Source organism: Meriones unguiculatus, chromosome 8 (assembly GCF_030254825.1).
Source record: "Meriones unguiculatus strain TT.TT164.6M chromosome 8, Bangor_MerUng_6.1, whole genome shotgun sequence".
NCBI lineage: Eukaryota > Metazoa > Chordata > Mammalia > Rodentia > Muridae > Meriones > Meriones unguiculatus.
The window spans coordinates 41,060,597-41,084,260 of NC_083356.1; the positions used below are offsets into that span (position 1 = coordinate 41,060,597).

At 43.2% G+C, this 23,664-nt stretch overlaps 1 protein-coding gene across 6 annotated transcripts in view; it reads right to left on the bottom strand.

The window, feature by feature from the left end:
• The window catches only part of Nsmce2 (NSE2 (MMS21) homolog, SMC5-SMC6 complex SUMO ligase), a 225,454-nt gene that overhangs the window by 41,475 nt on the left and 160,315 nt on the right, over positions 1 to 23,664 (bottom strand). The window contains exon 5 of one of the 6 annotated variants that reach the window (XM_021653554.2): positions 18,559 to 21,034. The exons of the other annotated variants lie outside the window; for them this stretch is intronic. Coding sequence (XP_021509229.1) covers positions 21,033 to 21,034 — 2 coding nt within the window. The 3' untranslated portion in view covers positions 18,559 to 21,032. Of the gene's footprint in view, positions 1 to 18,558; positions 21,035 to 23,664 lie in introns of those variants that run through there. 6 annotated transcript variants of the gene reach the window in all.

Consider the following 23,664-nt stretch of genomic DNA (forward strand, 5'->3'; position numbering starts at 1 on the left):
CTCTCTCTCTCTCTCTCTCTCTGTGTGTGTGTGTGTGTATGTGTGTGCACACAACAAACACTGAAGGTCAGAAGATGGCATTGGATACCCTGGAGCTGAAGTTACAGGTGGACATGGGTGGTGGGACCCTAACTCTGGTCCTCTGGAAGAGCAGTATGTGCTTTTGACCACTAAAGCTTCTCTCCAGTCTGTTTTATTTTTAATTATATAATTAATCTATACTTTATATCTGTAGTCCTCTAGGTTTTATTTTTAGTTTAATTTGGGTTGGATGTCTATCTATCTTTCAAGCTCCTGTTTTGTTTTTTTTTCTATGTAACACAGGCAATCTCTTTGGTAGAAAATAGGAATGCCTTGTGTGTGCTCTCCGTACATACAGATGTACATGTCTGTGCATACACATCTTGCTTTGGGGTGGGCCTCACCTTGCTTGGGACAGGGTTTCTCTTTTGTTCCTGGATGGCTGGCTCTTGGTTTTCTAGGGACTCTTTCTCCATTTCCCACAGGAGCACAGGGATCTGCTTGGCTTGGCAAGTATGTCTCCACTGAGCTGCATCTGCAGCACTTCTTCTTTTTCTTTTTAATTAACTTTTTATTTTGAGACAGGATCTTACTAAACTGCTCAGGCTAGCTCTTGAACTTAGGATCTATTTCAGCATCCTGTGTGACTGAAATTAAAGGCCTGAGTCACCAGCTCTGGTAAGACTTGATTAATTTTATCAATTTTATCTGTTTGTTTGGTCCCGTCTGGCTGTTAGGGACACACACTAGTTCCATCACTATGAGTTCCAGGTACTACTCTAACTTAGCAATTCTTTGCTTGCTTTTTGGTGTTTATTCCCCCCCTCCCCCTTTGGTGCTTTGCTTCACACAAAGCATCTGATCTACCACTTGAACTCCACCCTAGCTCTCCCCCGTCCTTGACGTGAGCCTTGACTTGGCTTTGGGAGGTTTTTTCATATCATATTTATGTGTTCCTCAGTCCTTCACTGAATGCTTCTGGATTCCAGATCTCTGTCTTGGGCATCCCTCTAACACTAGTTTTAGCCATCTTTGTTTCCAAATCATTTCTACACAGGGCCAACATTGGAACTGCTTAGATTTCCTCCAGTCTTCACGGTAGCTGGAAACTCTCAGAGAGAACACATTGCACACTGACCTGGGTTTTAAGTATTTCATCCTGCTTGTCTTTGCCATGGTGCAGCTTGTGCTGTGGTTCCTGTCAGTTCATACTAAGCAGAAGCTTCCAGCTTCTAGTTGGCTGATACAAGGGATGCTGAAATTAACACCACTGGATATACACACACTTGGGTCCCTGTGTTTAAATACATATCTGTTGACTTAATCACTTGTTGTCTTGTTTATTTATTTTTCAGACAGCCTGGATTAGACTTGAACTCACTATGTAGCTGAGTTTGGTCTTGAACTCCTGATCCCCTGCATCTACTTCCCAAGTTTTGGGATTACAGACATATACTACTACACCTGGCTGAATTATTCAACTTGCTTTGTCATGTTAAAGAATAAGTGTTTTTTAATTACAAGTGTTTTAACATCCAGATGCTTACTGATGATTGGTGTTGCCTTTTTTGGAACTGTCCAGTTATATCCTTTGTTTGACTTTGTATTAAACTGGTTTGTCCGATTTGAACTGTTCTGCACACAAATCACAATCCCTTGCTTCTCTCCAGCTGATAGCTGGTCTCCTGACTTTCTTCAGGGGGTTGGTTTTTGGTAATAAATAACCTTAAAACTGTCACAGTATCCATCTTTTTTCTCTTCAGCTTCTGGGCTTGCCACAGTTTAGATGCACATGTGTGTATGAATCCAAAGCGGCTTATTCCCTAAATTACAATAAAAAAAGCCTTACTTCTTATTCTTTTTTTCTATCAACAGGAATCAATAGTGCTGCTATGCTGCATTAAGGCGAATACATGGATTTGATGGGCAGATGACTTAGATTTAACAAGACAAGGACCATCGAAGTTACTATATTGAAATGCAGTTTGCTTGGGAAGAATTCCAAAGCATGGGGAAAAAAAGAAAAGGTATTACAAAAGCAGTTCTGAGAAACCACTGGCTCTAGGCCGTGGTCTTTTTTTCTCAGGTGGACTCATATTTAGGGTTTGAAAGGAAGGTGGAGCAGGGTGTGAAGTTAAGCAATGACAGTCACTGAGACCTGATGGCCGTCCCTAACAGTCCCTGAAGCCTGGGCTCCCCTGAACCCCTGGGTGTCCTGTCCTTGATGACTAATGCAGTTACCTCCAGTTCCACTGAGAATAGACTTTACTCAGTCATATACTTTCTTCATATTGTTGCCTGGCTGTTTTGTTTTTAATTAGTTTTGTTTTCCCAAAAAGGTAGTAAGAAGGGGCTTTTGTTGTATCCTTTCCACAGCATTAAGTAAGTTATAATACCAAGTTTAAATGTATGCTACTGAAGGCAGGAAACCTATAAAGAAACAACTTCAAGTGAGAAGACTAAAGTCCAAGGGGAAAGTGTGCCATTCACCTGTTTTTCTGGACATGATGATGGCATCTGTCATCATCAGCCCTAGATGTGAACAAAGATAGCAATAAGGGAAGTGAATGTATGTAGTTTAGTCGGAAGGGCATACCTCTTCAGGGGAAATGTGGCTTAGCACAGACACAGTGACTAAACTACCATGGTCCCCAAAATTGCACCTCTCCTTAGACCTACAGAATTTTCAGCCTGGCGCTGCAATATGTATTGACAAAGGAGGTAGAGAGCTAACATTTGTTCCTGACAATCTGGGCCAGCAAGCACCTCAGGTTCTGGCAAGCCCACAGGGAGATTTGGTCCTTCATTTTATTGATGGGAATACTGAGGACTTTGACCTGCAAAAACGACTTAGCGAAATGACATGCAAGCAAGGTGATCTGAAAACAGGTTTAGTCAGGACTCCACAAAGGGTCACATTATTGAATGTGGGGGCTGCTAAAACAACTGGCAGCAGCGAAGAGCTTCTGAACATTCACGGGCCACCATTTCTTCAAAATCACACATGTAGTAGTTTGCTGGGTCTCTGGCAGTGCTTGCTTGTGTTACATCCCGTGTCAGAGCAGCCTGGGTTCTAACCCTGTAACCCTGAGCTCTGTACTGGACACGCTGTCATTCTCTACATGCCAATGGATGCTGCCTGCAAGCACCTTGATTCAGCGTCAGCATAACTCTGTGAGTAACCGCTTTCCTTTTCTTATAGGAAACACAACAGTTTAATTACTGAAAACAAAGACTTTTCCTATTTTCCCATTGTCATTCCTTGGCATGTAAGTATCAAATTAGCATTCTTTGTTGCTGGAATGTTCGTGTTGGAATGTTTGATTCAGCTCTGAAAAATGCTGAAGGTGTTCTGTGCTCCGCCAAGATCTCATTCTTTACATAAAAGTAGACAAGCATATCCATCTGGTTAGTATGCAAATCTACTTTCATCTTTAATAAATGATAAAATTGTATGTGTACTGAAGAACTAAAAAAATTGTCTTTGGTTTATGACCTGTAAATTATTTGTATATGTATTTTACATACCTATGTAATACCTGGTTTCGAGTTAAAATCTCTCAAGAGGAAAAGTCTCAAGTGGAAAAGTTGAAGCAGCCCTGGCCTGTGACTCACAGCTCAGCCCCTGCTAAGCGACACGCAGCTCAATTCATCCTCAGCATTGGGGAGGATGCTGCTTCTTACCTTGACAGTAGACACTGGGAGGAAGAGGAAATGCCTGAGGCCATGCAGCTCCCTTAGAATCTAGAGCTTAAACAGGACTGCTTTGCCACCAGGAGCCTCACATTCCCTGCTCGTCCACAGTGCCATCCACTCCTAGCCTACGTGTGACACTTCTTCCCTCTGCAGCCCACACAGACAGGAAATGAGAGAGTAAAGAAAGATTCCAGTCATGTGAGAAAAGCCAGAGAGCAGGTCTACCATATGTCATTGCTCCTGCCTGTCCCTAATCATAACTTCTTCCATGAAACCCCTCAATCAGAGGCTAGTTATTCTTTTAGGCCCTCCTTCCCCTCCCTGGAACCAGCTATCCCCTGCCATCTATTCGTTTTGCTTTGTTCAAACCTCTGCTAGACAAACTTCCCATCCTTGGCCACCTCACCCTCACCCCAGGCCCTGCCCTGAGCTTTAGTTGCCTGCTCTATCACCAACAGCTGGCAGAACTGCTCAGCAATGGTGCATAGCAAAGGAAGTCCACGTATGGAATGCAAGTCTGTAGGTCCAGATTGAGCATTTGCCATGGAAAAAGAATTTTACTTCTAGGATCACCAACTCAACTTTCAGAGGTGGGGAGAAAGAGAAAGAGAGGTGGGGTGGGAAGAATGAGAATGAATTGGCACTCCAGCACTTCTTGCCCTTGGTTATTTTCAGGGAGTGGTCATGAGTCTAAAAATGCAAAGCTCCCAGAAAGGAAACTGCAAGTCCAAAAAGCATATTACTGATTTATGGGTTTTATATAAGCTTTTAATGGTCGGGAGGAATTGGCCCTCTGCTCACATATCCACTTAGGCATTAAAGACTTTGCTTCTGGTTGCTAAATTATTTTGAACAAATTATCACCTTCATCCATGCAACTCCCATCTCTGCATGTTTCCACCTTATTTGATTACCAGTCTTTGAAGACCACAAGCTATTCTTACTTTCCATTATCTCAAGTCACTACTGTGCAATCCTTGTACAGTCTGTAGTTGTTCACTCTGGGGGCCCAGGAGGACTTGGGGGGGAAGCTAAGAGGAAGGATCCATCAAGAGTATCACTGCCATGACAGTGGCCTGCATTTCAGCATTTCATAGCTGACTTTCTATGACTCTTCAATTTACTCGGCAAAGCCAACTGAGAGTGGGGGTGAAAAGATGTCTCTTTCATTTGTGTGGTGCTGGGGATGGGGACAAGAGGAGTTGCTGGCAAGGCTGAGCTGTCACTGAAGGCTCAGATCAGGCACACAAGCTTTTGTTCAGGGTTTTACACATGTAGGACTGTATTCCCAGCACTTAGGAGGTTGAGGCAGGAGGATCATGAGTTTGAAGCAGCAGCCTGGGCTATTACACACAAAAAAGAAAATGCAATTGGGGTTGAAAGCACAAGTCAGTGGTAGAGCCTACCACAGGCTGGCCTGGGTTCCCTCCCCAGTACCCAAAAGAAAGAGGAGGAACAACAGAGAGCTGGGACAACCCTTAAACACCATAAATAAAACCAATTATTTTCTTCTTTCCTTGTAATTGACTTTTTATCAGAGCTCGGATTTCCAACCATTCAAGGCTTAGCTCTGCTTCTTTCCATGCCCCAGTTCCGTCTGCCTTCTTACTGCTGCTTAAAAACCAAATTCGGTCCAGCCCCAGGGCCTTTACACACGCTGCACCCTCTCCTTTGCACTTGCCGTGCTCTTTGCATTCTGTTTGTGTGTTCTCTTCCGGTTCAGCTGGCAGTCACTTCCTGAGACGCTTTCTCATCACCCTTCAACAGGCCCCTCATTCTTCATTACACACGTCAGCAGTCTCCTGACTGTCCCACCCCATCCGGCCACCAGGCAGAAAGCTATTGCATACTTCTTGCCCTGAAAATAGCCCTTTTGCATTTGCCCTGCCCAGCATAACTTGTACCACCTCAAGCTGTCACTGGTGTGCTGCTGGCATTAATGGCAGCAGCAGGGATTTAGGAGAGAGTTCCGTTAACCCTAGGTAACTTAAGATATTCAGTTACAAAGCCACTTTCCAAGCATCTTGATGGCCCGGGTGACTAGTTAGAGTTCTTCAGAGGAACAGAACTGAAGCATCACAACTTGCGATGGGTTTCCTTCAGCCCAGCTCCTGAGATACAATAAGTGCATCTTTTGAAAAGCATGGGGCAGGGACAGGAGCATTCACTAAACATTTTTCGAAAGTTTTTTTTTTTTTTTTTTGAAAGGTTTAGATTATTCCTGAGGCTTTATTCCTTCTGGGATCCTATTATTATCTTATTTTCAAGATCATAACCATTTCTTGTTTCTATTTTAGCATTTGGGCTCCCATGAATGATTCCAAATGTCTTAATTTCCAAGTAACACATTCAGCTCTTCACATTGTTTCCAAAGCAGGCGGGGAACACCCTCACGACCACAGCTGACAATTCCTTCAGCAGGAAAAGACAGTGAATGCTAATCACCAGAGAAGCTGCAGTTTACAGGACAGAAAGGGGAAGTGCTGACATATTGCACAACGCTTCAGAATAAAGCAGGGCTTAGTAACAGAATGGCACACACACGATGACAGCTTCATCAAGAATCCCTGGTGACATCATCAACTATGTGGAGCAAATTTTGTTTTAAAGGCTATTTTAAATTATGTGTATATGTGTGAGGATGTGCATGTCCGAGTGCTGATGCTAGGGGAACCCAGACGGGGGTTTCAGATCACCTGGAGCTAGAATTACTGTGGTACGAGATGCCTAGCATGGGTGCTGGGAACTGAGCGCAGGTCCTCTTTGAGAGCAGTATGTGCTCTCAACTGCTGAGCCATCTCTCCAGCTCCAAATGGATGTTTTCCTTGTCTGTGTGCTTTCCAAAGACCGAGGGGACAGTAAGACCCATTTCTTTGGAGATGTCTATAGGAAAAATGAAAAAACAAAACAAAACAAACAAACAAACAAAAAACAAAACTGTTTGGGCTTTTGTGTCCAGACTTTACAGAGATTCTGGGTTTCATTTTAATTTCTTTTCCTTCCATCTTTTCTTTTTCTCTTTTTTGAAACACAGGGTTTCACCATGTAGCTCTGGCTGTCCTGCAATTCCCTATGTAGACAGGTTGGCCTCAAGCTCACAGAGAATTTACCTGCCTCTGTCTCTCCACTGCTGGGATTAAAGGTGTGAGCTGGTCACACCTGACCTGGGGCTTTATCGTGTATATGTGCACATGCTGGTATGCTGGTACATGCTTTTGTGAGGATGAAGTGCCTATGTGTGCAGAGGCCAGATGACGAACTTGGATGTGATTTTCTCAGCAGTAGGGAAGCCTAGCTATCAAGCTTGAAAAGTCTCCCCATCTCTAGCCCTGGGACTCTAAACTGTGTCACCATGCCTGACTTCCTTCACGTGGAAGCTGGGGACCAGATGCTTTGTAAGGGAAGTACTTTACTAACTTCGATTTCTTTTCCTTCTTCTTCCCAGCCCAGGTTTTATGTAAAACAATTAACTGAGAATTTTTTTCCCCCTCTGGTGTCTGATCCCATCCAGCACTGAGGACAGTAATTTCCTTATCTGGCAATGACTTGATAAAGGAAAGGAACTGTCTTCTGCTGCTGATGCTGGAAATTAGATCCAAGTCCTCTGCCAGGAGACAAAAACAAATAAATGCCTCAGTGGTCTCCAGAATACACCTTTCCCCATTAACAAAGAACAGTAAGGAGGCAGAAAGCACGACAGCGGACTGGACCTCCAACTTATCTGTCAGAATCAATCTAGTTTCCACTGCAGGGACTTATCTAACATGGCGAGAGGTGGAACTGGCTTTCGTCTGTAGTCCGTATGAACCCAGCAGTAAGCCATAATCTTTATGGTGTTTTACTACAAGCGATTACACATAAGGCATTGTATAAACATGCCTGGTTAATGGTTATATTGCAATCCAGCGTTAGCTATGATGCAGACACTCAGTACCTTAATACCTAAACAGGAAAACTTAAAAAGTGGGCTACAGGAGGCCAAAGTGAGCCACCGTGACTCATTCCCAGAGCCAGCCTGAGCCTTCGCTGAGATGTACTCTTGAGAAGAACCCTGCCAAGGATAATGATGAGATGTTTACCTTTACGGGGTTACACTAGCGAGAAGCCACAAGGGACAGAACTGCGACACCAGTTTTCTTTTGAAAACTGTACTGAATATCAAAACACACAGGCACATTGGCCCTGTTCCTAACAGCCACTGCTCTCACTTACTGGGCACTCCTCACACTTCAGGCACTCCAAATATTAGCCACATAATATTTCTTTTATTCCTTGTGATTATCTTATAATGTCCTGATTCTCATTTCAGGGATGAAAAGACCAAGGAGCGGAAAAGGTTACATAACTTGCCGCCTCTCACAGTTGGTGGGCTGAAAAAGGAACTCCCTGCTCTCTGACTTCAAGTCTGAGTGACGCATCGTCTCTACTTGACATTTTGGGGCTCTGTCCCAAATGCCCTGCAGGGTCCTACCAAAATGGTTCACGTATTTTTCTGATGTTTCACACTAGTAATTACACAACCAATTCATTTCCCAACAGAAAGATACCATCTAGTATTTCTGTTTCTACTTCAGTCTGCTTAAATTCATGGTAGAAATGAAAATGAAATCGGCCTCCAGCCTACATGTTTATGATCTTCTTGAGGTTCTCACAGGAGAGATTTCCTTCTTAAAAACCTTTTAGCCCCAGACTGCTGCTTGTTTTGACAGTCCAATCTTATTAGATCATGTTCTAGCACAATGTGGGCCTTGCTCAACACTCTGAAATTTCAGACCTACCAAAGCGATGAACAACTTTTTGATTGAGAAGTCCACGACCTCATGTGAAATTGAAGTCATGGGATTTGGAAGAAATGAACAAAACTCCTGCTATGGTAAAGTGAAATATGACAACAGTAGAACGACTTGATCCTTGGCCCCAGAAGTGTGTGAGGAGCTTCTGAACACTGCTGATGCTTCCTCAGGCTCATGACTATATGACAGGGTCTCCAAAGACTCCATATGCTGGCTTTCTGTCAGCAGTGTTCAAATTGCCCTCATATGGTTGGCAAGTGGCAGAGAATAACAAAGTGGTAGGAAATGGCCAGATTTTGCCAACTGAGGCTACCTAAATGATGGATCCATGAGGAGGGCTGGCCATGCTACCGGTAAGAAAAAGGCGTGTGTAAAGGTTGGGGGCAAATGGCTACAGATGCAGTCATTTGCAAAGAATTGTTCACAGTACCTTTGTACTGTGTACTCATGACTCAGTTTTCAAGCCTGTGAAAGTGAAACAGGTATCTCATTTCCTCTCTGTAGGTCTACACTCCCTTCCCTATATACAGCAGATAGCCCCAAATCTATCAGTAGCCAAAAGTGGATGACTAAGGATGGAGGGTCAAAAGTTGGTTAGCCTGGACAGCTGGTAGGAACCAGAGGAACATTAAATGCTACCACGAAAAGGTCAAAGGGAAAACCACCAGGTAGGGATCATTTTCAGCTGTGTAACTTTATAAGAGTACTGACCAAAGAATACTTCACTTAAATTGAACTGAAGGTCCGAGAGTCAGTATTTGGTACCCTGTTAAAATTAGGTCAAGAGTGTGATGAGAAGAATTTTTGCTTTTCACCTAGGATTATATTATAGAGAATATGGCACAGGGCTCTGTAGGAATACTGTTAAATCTGCATCCAGGAAGTGAGTCAGGCTAAAGCTACCTCAAGGTGGAAGGGCCAATGAGGGACCTACATTTCACCCTGGCACACAGCATCTACATGGCCAGCCTGTGTGTCAGAGACAGCACTGAAAAAAGCTGGAAATGCTGATTCTGATGTGAAACCTTCCAACTAGTGTATTTTGCAACCAACTGATACATGTGTGTACAACTCCCCTGGCCAACCCAAACACATCTGTGGCTGGAACCAGCACACTGAGAGCTGGTGTCTGACCTCTGTGACCACAGTGACGGCTCTTAACCCTTACACCACTAAAAGGAAACAAGTGCTGACTTGTCTTCCATAAAGTCACTTACACTCCTGCTTGGTCAAAAGACTCTTTGTGACTCTAGCCTGTGGGACATTCAGAGAGAGGTCCAAAAAGGTGATGGGCCTCTTTCACTAACAATGTCAAGCCTGTAGCTGCTGAGAGAGGTAGATATTCTGACATCTTTGCGGGAATTTAGGGAGGTGTCAGTCAGGATGATGAGGTGTGATGAGGTGTTCAGTGGCTTCATCATTGAGGTGTGACCACCTGCTCTGAGCTCTCCCACTACTTATTTAAAACTGCAGGGTTTGTTCCTTGCTGCCATGAGTACCAACTGAGCCCAACAAACATGTCATATGGGGCTGTCAACTGGCAGCTCAATGGGTCTGCTGGAAATTTTCATTCAGCTACAGAGAAGACTGTATTTTTCTATGATTTGACACTTTATGAAACAGACTCCAGGCCAGGGCTGGCTAAAACAGGCATTTTATTACAGCCATGCTTTCAAAGCCTCTCGGCTATCAGGCTTCTTTTTTTAAAAAGTTGTTTTTATTTATGTGTATGTATCTGTGTCTGTGTGAGTGATTTCAAGTGGCCCGCAGAGGCTAGTTTAAGGTGTCAGATGCCCTTGGGCTGGAGTTACAGACCATTTGCTGTCAGTGTTGGAAATTGAACTCAGGTTTCTGCAAGAGCAGCAGGAAGTGCTCTTAACTGCTGAGCTATCTCTTCAGTCTCCAGGCTTTGAAATAGACCATGCTGCCTGGGACTGGAAGGAAGGGGGAGCTTCTAAGTCTTTGCCTGTGCACCGGGCCTAGCTCAAGCTGATCTATAATTTACCATCCTCTTTGTTCTGCTGCTGAGGTGCTGGGATTACAAGTGTGTGTCCTCACAACAGGCTTGGAGGTTCCATTTTAAAAAGAAGACAGCTCCTTGTTTCTGGCCTGAAAGTGATGGACTTGGTACTCACAAAGATGAACCAAACACTATACTCTTCCTCTATGATAGGTGAGAGTTGACCTGGAGGTATCTGCTTGGCTGGGAAATGGGCCTTCACCAACAGTGGTGGCTTTGTAAGAGCCAAGGATGGTATTAATCCTTACCAGACCCTGTGGATTGTGGGCACTATTAACACCTTCACTCACAGATGTGGGGGCTGGCACAGAGACTTATGTGTGCTGCCCAGCGTCACCCAGTGACTAGTGCAACAGGAATTCAAACCTGCATATTGGCTCCAGGGCCTCTGCTTCAATCTCTCTCTCTTTCTTTCTTTCTTTTTTTTTTTTTTTTTTTTTTGAGACAAGGTTTCTCTGTGTAGCCTTGGCTGTCCTGGAACTTTCTCTGTAGACCAGTCTGGTCTTGAACTCACAGAGATTTGCCTGCCTCTGCCTCCTTGAGTGCTGGGATAAAAGACATGTACCACCACCACGGGACTTTCTTTCATGAATTTTTTAAATATCTAGTTTTTGTTTATCTGTTTATGTGAGTTTATATGCACCATGTTCATGCAAGAGCCTATGGTGGCCAGAAGAGGGCTTCAGCTCTCTTAAAAGTTGAGTTAGAGGTGGCTGAGAGCCTTCAAGTAGATGCTAGGAATTGAACCAGGATCCTCCGCAAGAACAGTGAGTGCTCTCAACTGCTGAGCCATCTCTCCAGCCCCTAGGGCCTCTGTGTGAAAACAAGAAAACCTCTTAAAATGAAGAGTGCCTATCAAGGTAAAGAGTATAATCTAAGATCAGGCTACTTACTATAAGCTGAAGGCCTGGGGCTTTCTATTTTGATACTTGGTGGAAAAGAGACATGATGTTTTCCAGTTTTAGACAGGTCTTACAGAAAATGACACAGCCAGAAAAAAAAGATCTAAGAAATTTCAGTATATACATTTGATCAAACGTGTGGAAGAAGGACAGAGTTTCAGTGGGGCTGTGGTGTCCCCAAAAGGGAGGGAGCTGGGGAGAGGAAACTGTTTCTTTCAAAACAGAATCATTGTCTAATCCCTTAGCGTTATCCCTCAAACCTGGCTTTGGGACTAAACTTATGTAGGACCCTGTAAGAACATACCACAACACTTGGGGTGAAGTGTAACTGATAATGCCTTGTCAGGGTTGTCTAAGGGCTTTGTACTGATGGCTCCCTACTAGTCCCTTTGTTCTGAGAAGGCAGGGACTAAGCTCTAACAGTAACAGCACAATGAACATTTTAATACTGTGCTGATAAAAACTTTACACCAAAGCACAAAGCTAAAATTTGGCCTGAAGAAAAATACACTGTGTGTATACCACTGCTTACTGGTACACACACTCCTAAGGTCCAAAACTAGGTGAGCACTGCCCTTCACTTATTTACAGTCTGTTTCTCTTTAATCAATTACCCTTTGAGCCCCTGCTCAGGACCTCATGCATTCCCCACAGCACAGGCTCTCAACTTCCCATCACCCCCAATTCTACCCCAGCCCTCTCCTGAGCTTAAAGGTTCTGACTTTCCAGCTGCTTTCAACACAAGCAATTCCAGCTTAGTTTTCCTGAACCAAAATTTCCCTTCTGCTCAGTGTGGTGGCTCACACCTGCTATCCCAGCACTTGGGGTGCAGACGAAGGAGTACTGTTTTTAGTTTGAGGCCCGACCGGGCTATGTAATAACTTCCAGGCCAGCTTGACCTACAAAGTGAATTTGCTTAAAGTGGCTTAAAGGTAGGCTCTGCTGTCACACGTCCCTGCCTTCAAACCCTAGGGAGACAGGCTTTTTCCCCAGGGCTTTGTGTTCCTTTTACATTTCCACAACGGCAAAATGGCAGTGGCACTGCTCTCTGCAGACTTGTCATAATGACTAAATCAAGTGGTGCATTAATTTCCTTAGCTCAATGCCAGGCATATAATTTCTGCTTGTATTACAACAGTCCCTTTTATTATTCTCTGCCCCAGGTAGCTCAACTCTTCTATTATTCCACCCCTGAGCTGGAGAACTCAAAGCCATCTTGGAGTTAGGACTCTTCCCATGCTCCCTTATCCAAGTAGTCCCTGTGTTGTGTTTACCGTACTTTTAAAACTGCCAAGCCTTGGGCCAATAAAATGCTTTAGCAGGTAAAGGTGCTTGCCCTCAAGCTTGATGGCCTGAGTTCAATTCATGGAATCCACATGGTGGAAGGAGAGAACCAAATTATATAAGCTGTCCTCTGACTCACACGGATACCATTGCCACCTCTTCCTGTCCCCAACACAACTCAGGCCCTACTCTTTGCCAGTATGCTAGTATTTCCTTATTCCAGGTTTGCTATAGTTTAGCCCAGACATGAAGGGACAGCAATGCAATCTTTACTTTTGTGTGTATCTGTGGACAGGCTAGAGGTTGACACTGGGTATCCTCCTCAATCCTTCTCCCCTGCTATTATCATTTTTTTTCTAAGATATTAAATTCTCATCAAATCTGAAACTTACCAACTGGGTTAGATTGGCTGGCCAGAAAGTCCCAGGGATCCTCCCGTCTGCAGCTCCTCAGCCCTGGGATTACAGATGCATGCCAGCACGTCTGATTTTTTTTTTTTTTTAACATGGGTGTAAAGGATCTGAAGGCAGGTCCCATGCTTGCACAGCAAGCACTTTACTGAGACACCTCTCCAGTCCCCAAAGTCATCTTTTCTAAAACCATAGAGATTATGTCACCCCTGTACCTAAAAACTGTCCTTTTCCATACATGAAGTCCATACCCATACTTCCTGAGAGGGAGTGGACAGTGATGGACATTATCTCTGTGTGTTTGTCAGGATCTTTAGTACTTATTGTACTTATAGTACAATGTCAATGAAGTAAATAATTTAAGTATCTTGTCTTACAATAACTAGCCACGAACAGAAACTCAGTAACTTGCTTATGGTCTTAGGGAGTAAGACACTGGTTTGACTTTGCCCTTACATCGACCAGTATAGTGAATTTGTATCTCTTTTGGAGCATAAACTCTAAAATCAAGGAACACAATGAAAATCTCATAGAAGGCAAAGGAGAACTGACCCCTTAGCAAGGATAAACACAGCTGGCATTTCCTTTAGCAATGAAAAGAATGCCGCTTCTTTGCTCACATCAAGCAGATACAGCATCTTAGTGCTAGGCTAAAGGAACGTGGTATCTTTAAACACTAGATACAATGAGATCTTACACTGAGAGATGGGAGAAAGCAATGGGAGCTGAGGTCAACTAAGAGGAACAGCAGGCTGGCCTCTCCTACCTCACGCTGAGTGTGGAAATGCAGAGAGAATTACCCTCACCATTTATATTATTCTGTTTGTTTTATTCTTCTTTCTTTCTTTCTTTCTTTCTTTCTTTCTTTCTTTCTTCCCTCCCTCCCTCCCTCCCTCCCTCCCTCGTTTCTTTCTTTCTTTCTTTCTTTCTTTCTTTCTTTCTTTCTTTCTTTCTTTCTTTCTTTCTTTCTTTCTTTCTTTCTTTCTTTCTTTCTGCTGGTAAGTACAAATTGATTCTGTATATAGCAACCGGGATCAGGACAGAGCCCAGGGTAGTTAAACTACAGATATAAATTATACTTACAATTTACCTGTACAGTTAGAGGGGTATAAAACAGTAGCCGCCTATATTTGCACCACTGGCCAACAATGCTTTGCGAATAAATAATAAGCACCAACATAATAAGACTCCTCTCCTTGTTGTTATTATTTAAAATTTTTTGTTATTACTTTTTATTTTTTATGTGCTTTGGTATTCTACTTGAATATATGTCTGCTTGAGGATGTCAGAGTCTCCTGAAATTGGAGTTACAGACAGTTATGAGCTGCTGTGTGGGTGCTGGGATTGTACCAGGCTCCTCTGGAAGAATAGCTAGTGCTCTTAACCTCTGAGCCATTTTCCCAGTCCCTAATTATATTATATCTAACAGCTCAGCTCCTTCAGTGGTCTCATGAATTTCAAATTAGTAGAGTATGAATTAAGATTGTGTGGTAGGACTTTATTTTGTCCTGCAAAATTAGTTGACTTATTTCACTAAACCTTCTGCTTGTCTTCACATTCTACCTTGAGGTTTGGTCTTGAACGGGTAACTTGACTTTGGGGGTGGCCATTGGGCTCAGAACCACATCTTGTAGAACAAAGAGTGTGCCGGTTCCCTGAGGCTGCTGTGACTTACTCTTCAAGAGCAGGTTCATGGGTCACTGCAGCTGCTTGGAGAGCCACCTCATTTTCCGGTCTGGCATTGCCAGGAACAGAAACGGAATCTTTCAGATTTTAGCTTTTGCACTTGCCCTTAACAAGCACTCAGCAATGCGGGGTCTTTAAAAGTGGGAAGGTAAGCTGTAGCTTGGACTGTGTACCTGCTTGGTGCTCCAAGGAAAAGCACCTGAGGAGTGAACATGGTGAGCTTGGATTCTTCAGTCCAGTTCTAGAAGCAAACATACCAAAATTGCTCCCCAGTTCCTGAACAAGGCACTCACACAGAGGCCAAGTGCAGTCCAATTGCTATTCCCAATCTTGTGACAAGTGTATCTTTCTACCAAGTTGGGATTCAAAATCATAGAGCCTATGTTCACCCACTGCTTTTTCAAGCTTCTCTCTCTTGCCTCCTTGGAGACCATGTCATCTGTTTTACACCAAGGCTTTATTTTCTTATTTGGATTAAAGCAGAAAGCCTATGTCAAAACCATAACACAGTGCCTGGTATATTCTATGAGCTCAATAATCACTAGAAGTTATTTTCATTCTGCCCTCATTTTTGCTTACAATGGCTTGATAGGGCTTGTGCCATCTGGACCCTGTAAGCTCTGTTCTTGTGTCTTTTCCTGTCTCTCTCTCTTTCCAAGAGACTTCATTGCCACTCATGAAGTATGCCAGGCTGACGCCCACACCACAGCTCAGACTTTGTGTGGACTGATTTCTGAGTTTATCCCAGGTGCCGAGAACAGCGTCTGCACACAGCAGACTGGCAATGGACAGGAAAGGAATGCACTGGCTTTAGTGATAAACTAGCATCTGCAGAAAATGGAGCCATGGACTGCAAAGGTTCTTGTATATGTCTTAGTTTCAAGTGGAAGGAACTGTCCCTGAACAGCTAACAAACTGTTAGTAATCCCACCAGGAGTGAATAAGTTCATTCAGTGTCAGACTCCAACTCCATGTCTACAGGGCAGTGTGGTACAGTAAGGAGCTTATCTTGAGAAGAAAGCCAAGTATAAAGTGGTTAGTCTGCTAAAGGGCACTGAGATGGACACCAGGAGCCACTAGCCAGAATGGCATTAATTCTGACACTGGGGACAAGGTTTACTGCAGCTGGTGACATGGGCTTCCCTTAAAGGTGATGCACCATTGGTCCCCTTCCCAGCAGCCCTAACTGCTGAGGGTCTAGCTTGTTCCTACCCAATCCTGCCAAGTAACAGTAGAGGAGAGTAGGTGACACAAACCAGAGGCAAAAAGGCAAGTCCCAAATAACCTTACTCCTTTGAAATTATACAAGCCTAGCTAATCATTCTAAGACAAGAAATGACTTTTTATTTGTCTGTTTTCTCTTTTTCAAGACAGGGTTTCTCTGTGTAGCCTTGACTGTCGTGGAACTCACTCTGTAGACCAGGCTGGCATCAGACTCACTAAGATCTGCCTGCTTCTGCCTCCGAAGTGCTGGAATTAAAAGGGTGTGCCACTGTGCCAGGCAAAGAAATGACTTCTTAAAATGTTCAAATAATGTTAAGATTTGAAGTCAGTAGCTTATATAAGACTGATACTAGCAGGTTATATAATATTTACTTAGAGCTGAGGTGGCACTTGTTAGGCAGTGTATTTACAAAACTGCCCATGAGTGACCAGCTGGTTCTTCCATCCCCTCTCCATCACGGTAACCCATCCTTCAGGACTCACTGTAGCTGTCCCTCCTGCAGGAACTTTGTAGCTTATCCTTACTCTTTCCCCTCTTCCACTCCTGGCTAGATCTAGGGGCCTTCTTGTCTATGCACATTTTACTCCACCACTAACATTTGCTGAACTCTCTTGCCTTCCTTTCCCATGCACTGAAGTGTGGGTCAGTGTCCTTTGCATCCCAGTTTCTTGTAAGACATGTTCAATAAATGACTATTGGTCGGAACAGGGTCATGCTGCTGAGACAGCACAGCCTCTCAGGTCACTAATCTGCCTTGTCATCTTTGATTTGGCTTAGCCTGAGATCCAGATGGCATGGCCCTGAAGTAAGCCAGTCCCAGCAAAAGAAAGCTAAAATCATATGGTCGGAGCAAAAGTTCTCAAGTTATGTGACATTTCCTTAAATGAATGCTTGCTTAAAGAATCAAAACACCTTCAGTCTTAATACAGGAATTAACTCAAACTCCCATTAAATAAAAGCACTGCAGAAATAACTGTTTTCTTGGGGAAGCGCCTTTCACGTTAAGAAAGAGGTGTGCTGACTAGTGCCTCCTCCTCTCTGAGTAAGGGACTTGGTAATGAGAAGTCTGTATCAACCAGAATATTTAAGTGCTCTTGAGTTCCAGTGTTCGCAGACCTAAAAATGTAAAATGTTTGTAGCTGACACTCTAAGTGTTTCAAAGGTTTATTTTCAAGACAGTTCAGTGGGTCACAGAAGAGGAGCTACCAAATAGAGGGAAATAACACATTCCTTTTCAGTTGTATCAGCTATTCGTAAAGTATGTTACCTTTCAGCAGTGAGTTGGGGCGAGGGCAGCAGCTTATGTGTCCTAGAATCGACTGTTAAAGGTTATGAGGCTGACTCTTCACCACCGTTCTGTCCTTAATCCAGGGTGACTAACACTGAACTGAGGTGTATAGTCAACAAGAAGAGTCATTTAAAAAGCCACTCCTCTTATTCTGAAGTGATGCTGAAACGGATCTCAAATTGGTCACAAGAGATCACATACCAGCTCTCCGGGTAGGGCCTAAACTGTTTTAGGAGAAAACAAACAAACAAACAAACAAACAAACACTAAAAAGAAACCCACAAATGAGTTAGGTAGAGTCACCATTAAGAATCCTTGGTCATGCTTGATGGTATTCCATTTAATGCATTTGAAAGAAATAATACATTTATTTTAAATTATGTGTATGTCTCTCTGTGTGGATATGCACACGAGTACAGGTGGCTATGAAAGCTAGAAGGTGGCACTCGATCCTCCATGCTGGGGTTTCAGGCAGTTGTGAGTGAACTGACAGAACCTCTGTAAGAGCAATGTTTGCTCTTAACCACTGAGCCATCTCTCCTGGCCCTCCATTTAATTCTTCAAAGAGCCTTACCCATGTTTATGGGTGAGGAGAGTGCTGTGAGGGCAGTGTAGCTCCACCAGCACTACCTGGCTGTTGAAGTGCAGCACCAGAGCTAGAAGCCTGGGCTGTGACCCCTCAGAAGCCAGGCCTCAGCCAGCACACTTGATTCCAACTGCTGGCTCCACATGCAGAGGGCTCAGGCTTAGAGCAGCTCCCTTAATCTCACCTCAGGTTTCTTCCTGCCTGTTAAATGGGCATATTAACAGGGCACCCTAAGAGGGCTGAGGTAAGGGCAAGGGAACTTTTAAAGGTGTTTGCAACAGTGCCTGGCATCCAGTCAGCATTATTTTTGCAATTACCTGACTTCAAAGCCCAGGCTGCTTCCTCCACATCAAGGGTTAATATTACAAAGCATACATATTCATATTCTGATACATTGCATAATTGTTTTACTTTTTGAAAGCAACCAGCAAAAGTTTTCTAACTAAAGTATCCCACCCTAGTCTTCACTGTATTCTAGAAGGAACAGTTTCAAAAACAAGACTCAACGAACATAAAATTTCCCTAAACTCAGAAAAAAATAATTTCTTCTAGAAAACGGAATGAGCTGCTTGTCTCAAGGAGTGTTCTACCAAAGGGGGTCACTTAGAGAACAGATTAAATAATTGCTTCTTCATGTGCGTGCTTGGGGAAGAGTGGGTGAGAGAAGGTCCAGGGACAGTGCTGACTCTAAGAGCTCCAGTCTGGACAGGCATCTTATAGGAATGTGGCATTAGTTACAGCACACGCAGACACTCACCTTAATTGAAAAGCACACAAGTTGAAAAGAAGCAAGAGGCGATGAACAATGTGTATGTGTGGGGTGGATTAGCTCACTGACTTTCAGAACTTTTAGTAGTCCAGCAATGTGCTAACCATTTCGTTGAGCAAGTGACTGTGGATAACAATGTTTGTGGTGAGAAAGAAAAAAGTACAAGTGACATTCCTTTTTTTTATTCCAATTTTGTAATAGAAAAGAACAAACAAAATTTCAAATCCATTTTTTGTTCCACAGAAGCACATTTGATTATTTTCTTACAGGAACAAATGAATCTGCCTTTCCCCAGCCATCATTCATTCCCTCCTGTTTAAGAGCAAGAAGGTGAGGAAAAGAAGCTTGAAGCTTTCTGTAAAAATTGCCACAGCAAAACTCAAAGCCAACCAAAAAAAAGCTCCACCATACCCAAACATATTAGCTAGCTTCCCAATGTTGGTACTCACATTATACAGCCTTCTATAGCCTCTCTTCATCTCCTATACCTCCTCCCCTCTAGCCTTCATAGGGTATAAAGAGTGGGGATATTCACCAATTATGTCAGGTCACAGACAGTTACGTGCTGAGCTAAAGGAGAAAACTGGACATGGCAAGCACTAATTTTCACCACACCTCACTTGAAGGACGACCATGTCACCTCAGGGGGCTATGGAGAAAAATGTACCTGGAGCCCATGCATGGCTATTTATATTACCTTAGTGCCTAGTGAGGTCCAGTAAGCACTTGCCATCCTTTATTTTTCATTACTCAAGAGCTCATCATTTAAAAAGTCAGAACTAAAGTACAATTCCTACTAACAGGGCAATGAATATTATCTAGCTCCCCTGTGAGTTCTGAAGGCACACGGTTCAGGGTTAGTCGGTGGTTCAGGCTCTTTAGTGCTTGCTTCAACCAGAGCAGTATTTCAATTAACAAAACAGTGTCAACAGGGAATTCACTAAGGCTTACTACAGCTTTTTAAGTGTGTAAAGTAGTTGCCTCCCTTTACCTTAGAGCTGGCAGAATTCAAGTTCTGCCAACCGATCTAGTTATTCTCCAACCACTCCCCAGCTGAGCCACAAGCCCACATTAAGTTGAGGAAAAGAAAAGGCAGAGGTAGACAGTATGAAGGAACTATCTACTCTTTCTTTCTCTTTTCCTCCTTTGTCCCCTGCAGGCCTTCTGCAAACAGTGCCAGATGCAGTCAGGAGTGCATAGCACACAGGAAGCTTAGCTCTGGGTGAGGCTCTCTATGTGCAAGAGAGGAGGGTCAGTCTCCCATTAAGCCCTCTGTCATGGGGGAGCTTTCTGGGGCATCCTGAGACTCCAGAGAAAGCATCTTCAGAATTTGGTTCGCTATTCTTTTTCTCTTCCAACAGCCCTCTTCTTACTTTGGACATATCTAGGCTGGTGAAACTCATACACTTCCAAGCTGCACATTGCGTTCTTTCCTTGACAGAAACAATGATAACCAGACCAAGAACTTCAAAGTGTGAACAGAGAGAAGGTGCGACTGGTGTAGAAAACATCTGAGAAATGGACAGAGGCAAGAGCTGAAAATGGCAGTGCTTTTACTGGAAACAAAGGTCATGGAGGCACACAAGTTAGAGAAGGATTCTTTCCTCCCCTGTAGTCAGATCTGATGTCATCACAGCAGCATGACACTCCAGAAAGCCCAACCTATTTTAAGTAGTTTCAGGTGACAGATTATTGGCCCACACTGAGACAAAGTGGCAGAGAAAAGGTTCCCTGTGCTATAAACCACCTTTAATCTCAACTGATAAAGCCAGAAGAGACACACATTTCCATTTTCAAGTGTTTACCTAGTGACACCACACTGTGGATTTAACCAAAGTGCTGTCTGGATTACCCAGTAAATGTCACATAATAGCACTTGAGTAGCTCGGATAAAGAACACTTCGAATGAATTTATCCTGAAAAGAAAAGAAAAAAGAAAAGAAAAGAAAGAAAAGAAAATGTCTCAGATGAGTGTGTAATCTTCATTCCAAGTCATTTTAGTTTATGTTTTTTGTTTTTTTTTTTAAGTGTAAGTTTTATGAACATCATTTATCTGGCATAGATCTATGGTTTTGCTTCAGAAAGTCAATCCAGTAATATGAGGTGGTTTCTATATGAAAGTTTAAGATTTAAACTTTTGCCCTAGGTAAGTAATATAAACACCACAATATTAATCCATCAGAGAAATGTAAGCCAAAACAATGAGCCACCACTTCACACCCACTATAATGGCTACGGTAAGAAGGACAGGCAGTAAGAAGTGCTGGTGAGGACGTGGAGCAATTGGAACCCTCATACACTGCTGGTGGAAATGTAAAATGGCGCCCTCGCTGTGGGGAACAGCCTGGCAGTTCCTAAAAAGGATAAACATACAGTTACCATATGACCCAGTAGTTACATGCTGAGATAAACACTACAAGAAATTAAAACGAAAACTCACGTCTACTTGTACACAAATGTTCAAGCAGCATTATTCATCACAGGCAAAAGAGAAAAAACAAGCAAAATGATCGCCAACTCATGAGGGAATAAATGTGACAAGTCCATACAGTGGATTAAAATGCATGAAAAAGAATAAAGTATGGATACATGCTTCAACATGGATGAGACTGGAAAGCGTCATGCTGAGTCAAAGAAGCCAGGCAAACCAGACCACATGAACATGTTTGTATGCACTATCCCCAACCGCAAGTCTACACAGATAGAAAGTCTATTTGCAGCTGCTGGAGCTGGGGACCAGGGGCAGCTTGGAAGACAATGGAAAGTGAACACTAATAGAAGATTTCTTGCTGCAGTTGTCAAGATGGTTGCACCGCTTTGAGAGCTTGTAAAGTTCAGTGATATTCTAAATAGGTGGATTGTACAGTATATCATTCTATCAATAAAGCTGACACAAAAGAGATACAGGAGTTACATAAAAGACAACATGTAATGCAGGGTCCCGGCATCTTTGTCTCCTGTCTGGGCCCACCAGCTATGGATTTGAGGGATAGGCTCCATGTCATGGTGGCCTGTGATGTTGAAGATAACCCTGGCTCTTGCTCACTGGCTGTGAGCTGGAGGAGTATGCTTTCTTCACTATGTTACTTATAAGAACTTGTGTGGAGGTTTCCACAGGGCAGATGCCCAGTTATCTTTTAGTGAACTGTTAAATGTCCAGCTCAAATTCAACTAAATTCTAAACCTGACTGACCTGAGTCAGTAATGCTATGTTGTATATGGGGAAAGCTAGTCAGAACCAACCTCAGGTCTCAAAATGTAGGCAGTTCTGCTTACAGTAGGATTTGTGCTCTTAAACTGCCCGGTCTTAATCTCTCCATAGAAACTTCCTGGGTGGGGTTATTTCTTTTTCTTTTTTTTTTTTTTAAAGATTTATTTATTTATTTATTTATTATTCATACAGTGTTCTGTCTGCATGTGTGCCTGCAGGTCAGAAGAGGGCACCAGATCTCATTATAGATGGTTGTAAGCCACCATGTGGTTGCTGGGAATTGAACTCAGGAACTTTGGTAGAACAGCCAATGCTCTTAACCTCTGAGCCATCTCTCCAGCCCGGGTTATTTCTGATTTGGGTTAATGACTTAGATCCCAGACAGCTTAAGGTGAGGGAACATTCTATTTTCCTAGTACTTATGGTAAGAAATCCTACCTCCTTGTGATGTTTGTCACTTTGGTTAGTTAATTCCTGCATGAGGGCTAGATGTTCTGCAGCTTGTCTGCCTGGGCTAGAATCTAACTGTGAAGCTCAATAGCTGCTTGACCTCAGGCAAGTTGTTGCACAGCTCCATACTTGAGTTTCTTCACTTATAAAATAAGAGCAAAATACAGGGTTTTGTATGTGCTGCAAACATACTTCACCAGCACAGTTCCGGGCTCAGTGCTATAAGCTAGTGGAGAAGTAGAATTAACATTTATAGAGTCCCAAATGGCGCCAAGTATGGCTACTGTCACAGAGAAGATACTGCAAGAGAAACACATCTGACACACTAAAAGGACATAATAAACTTAAGTGATTATACTACTCCCCAAATTCTTGTTTGGGAAGTTTTTTGTTAGGATCTCAAAGGTTACACATATAGACAAACCTTGGTTTATGTGTATTTTGCTTCCCAAGATGGTGGTGCTGAGGGATGGGGGTGGGGAAGGGAGCCTTTAGGAGGTATGCCTAATGGGATGCCTTTGGGCCTGCTTACAAAGGAGACTGACTGCAGGACTTGGTTCTTTTCTGTTCTTCTCTTTCACTCCCTGCCATAGTTTGCTCTGACACATACTGCCACTACAATGTGACACCTTGACACAGTGCCTAAGCAGCAGGCCTCAGCAGTCATGAGGGACTGGGACCTCCAGAACTCAGACAAACACACTTTCCTCTTGTAAATGACTGTTTCAGGTACTTCTTACAGTAACGGAACACACACACACACACACACACACACCCCTCACTGTGCTAGAGTATGTTCATTTGTCAGTCTTTTAAACTTATTTGTTGTGGTGTAGAACATGCCTACGGAAGAATGTCAGTGTGATGGGGTCATGCGGAGAGGGCATGACTAGAGCAGAGCACTGTTCAACCTCTGTAAGATCTCATTTTCTTCAAGATTTCTCAGTGTAGACAGAGCTAGAGAGTCACAGGTGGTCTGCAGAAGCCATCAATACTACCTCTACTAAATTTCAACTATTATTACTGTTTTGGCCAATAATTTTGAAACAACCTTAAAATTTTAACAAAATTCTCTTGAGAGAATCCTTTTTATTACTGTATTTCTCTTTCTTTATGTTTTCCATAGCTTTTCAAATCTCCATCCTGATAGTGTGGCAAACACTGAAAACACTACTGATGTTGTCCTTTTGGGTCTCTGACTACATTTGTCCAGCCTCCTCAGAGGCAGGTGTGGTATGTATGAGTTGATCCCTGACAACAAGGTGTGGTGGGGTGATGGATGCTTTCTGGTATAGACCTGGTCCAAGCTCACTCTTGCCCCTT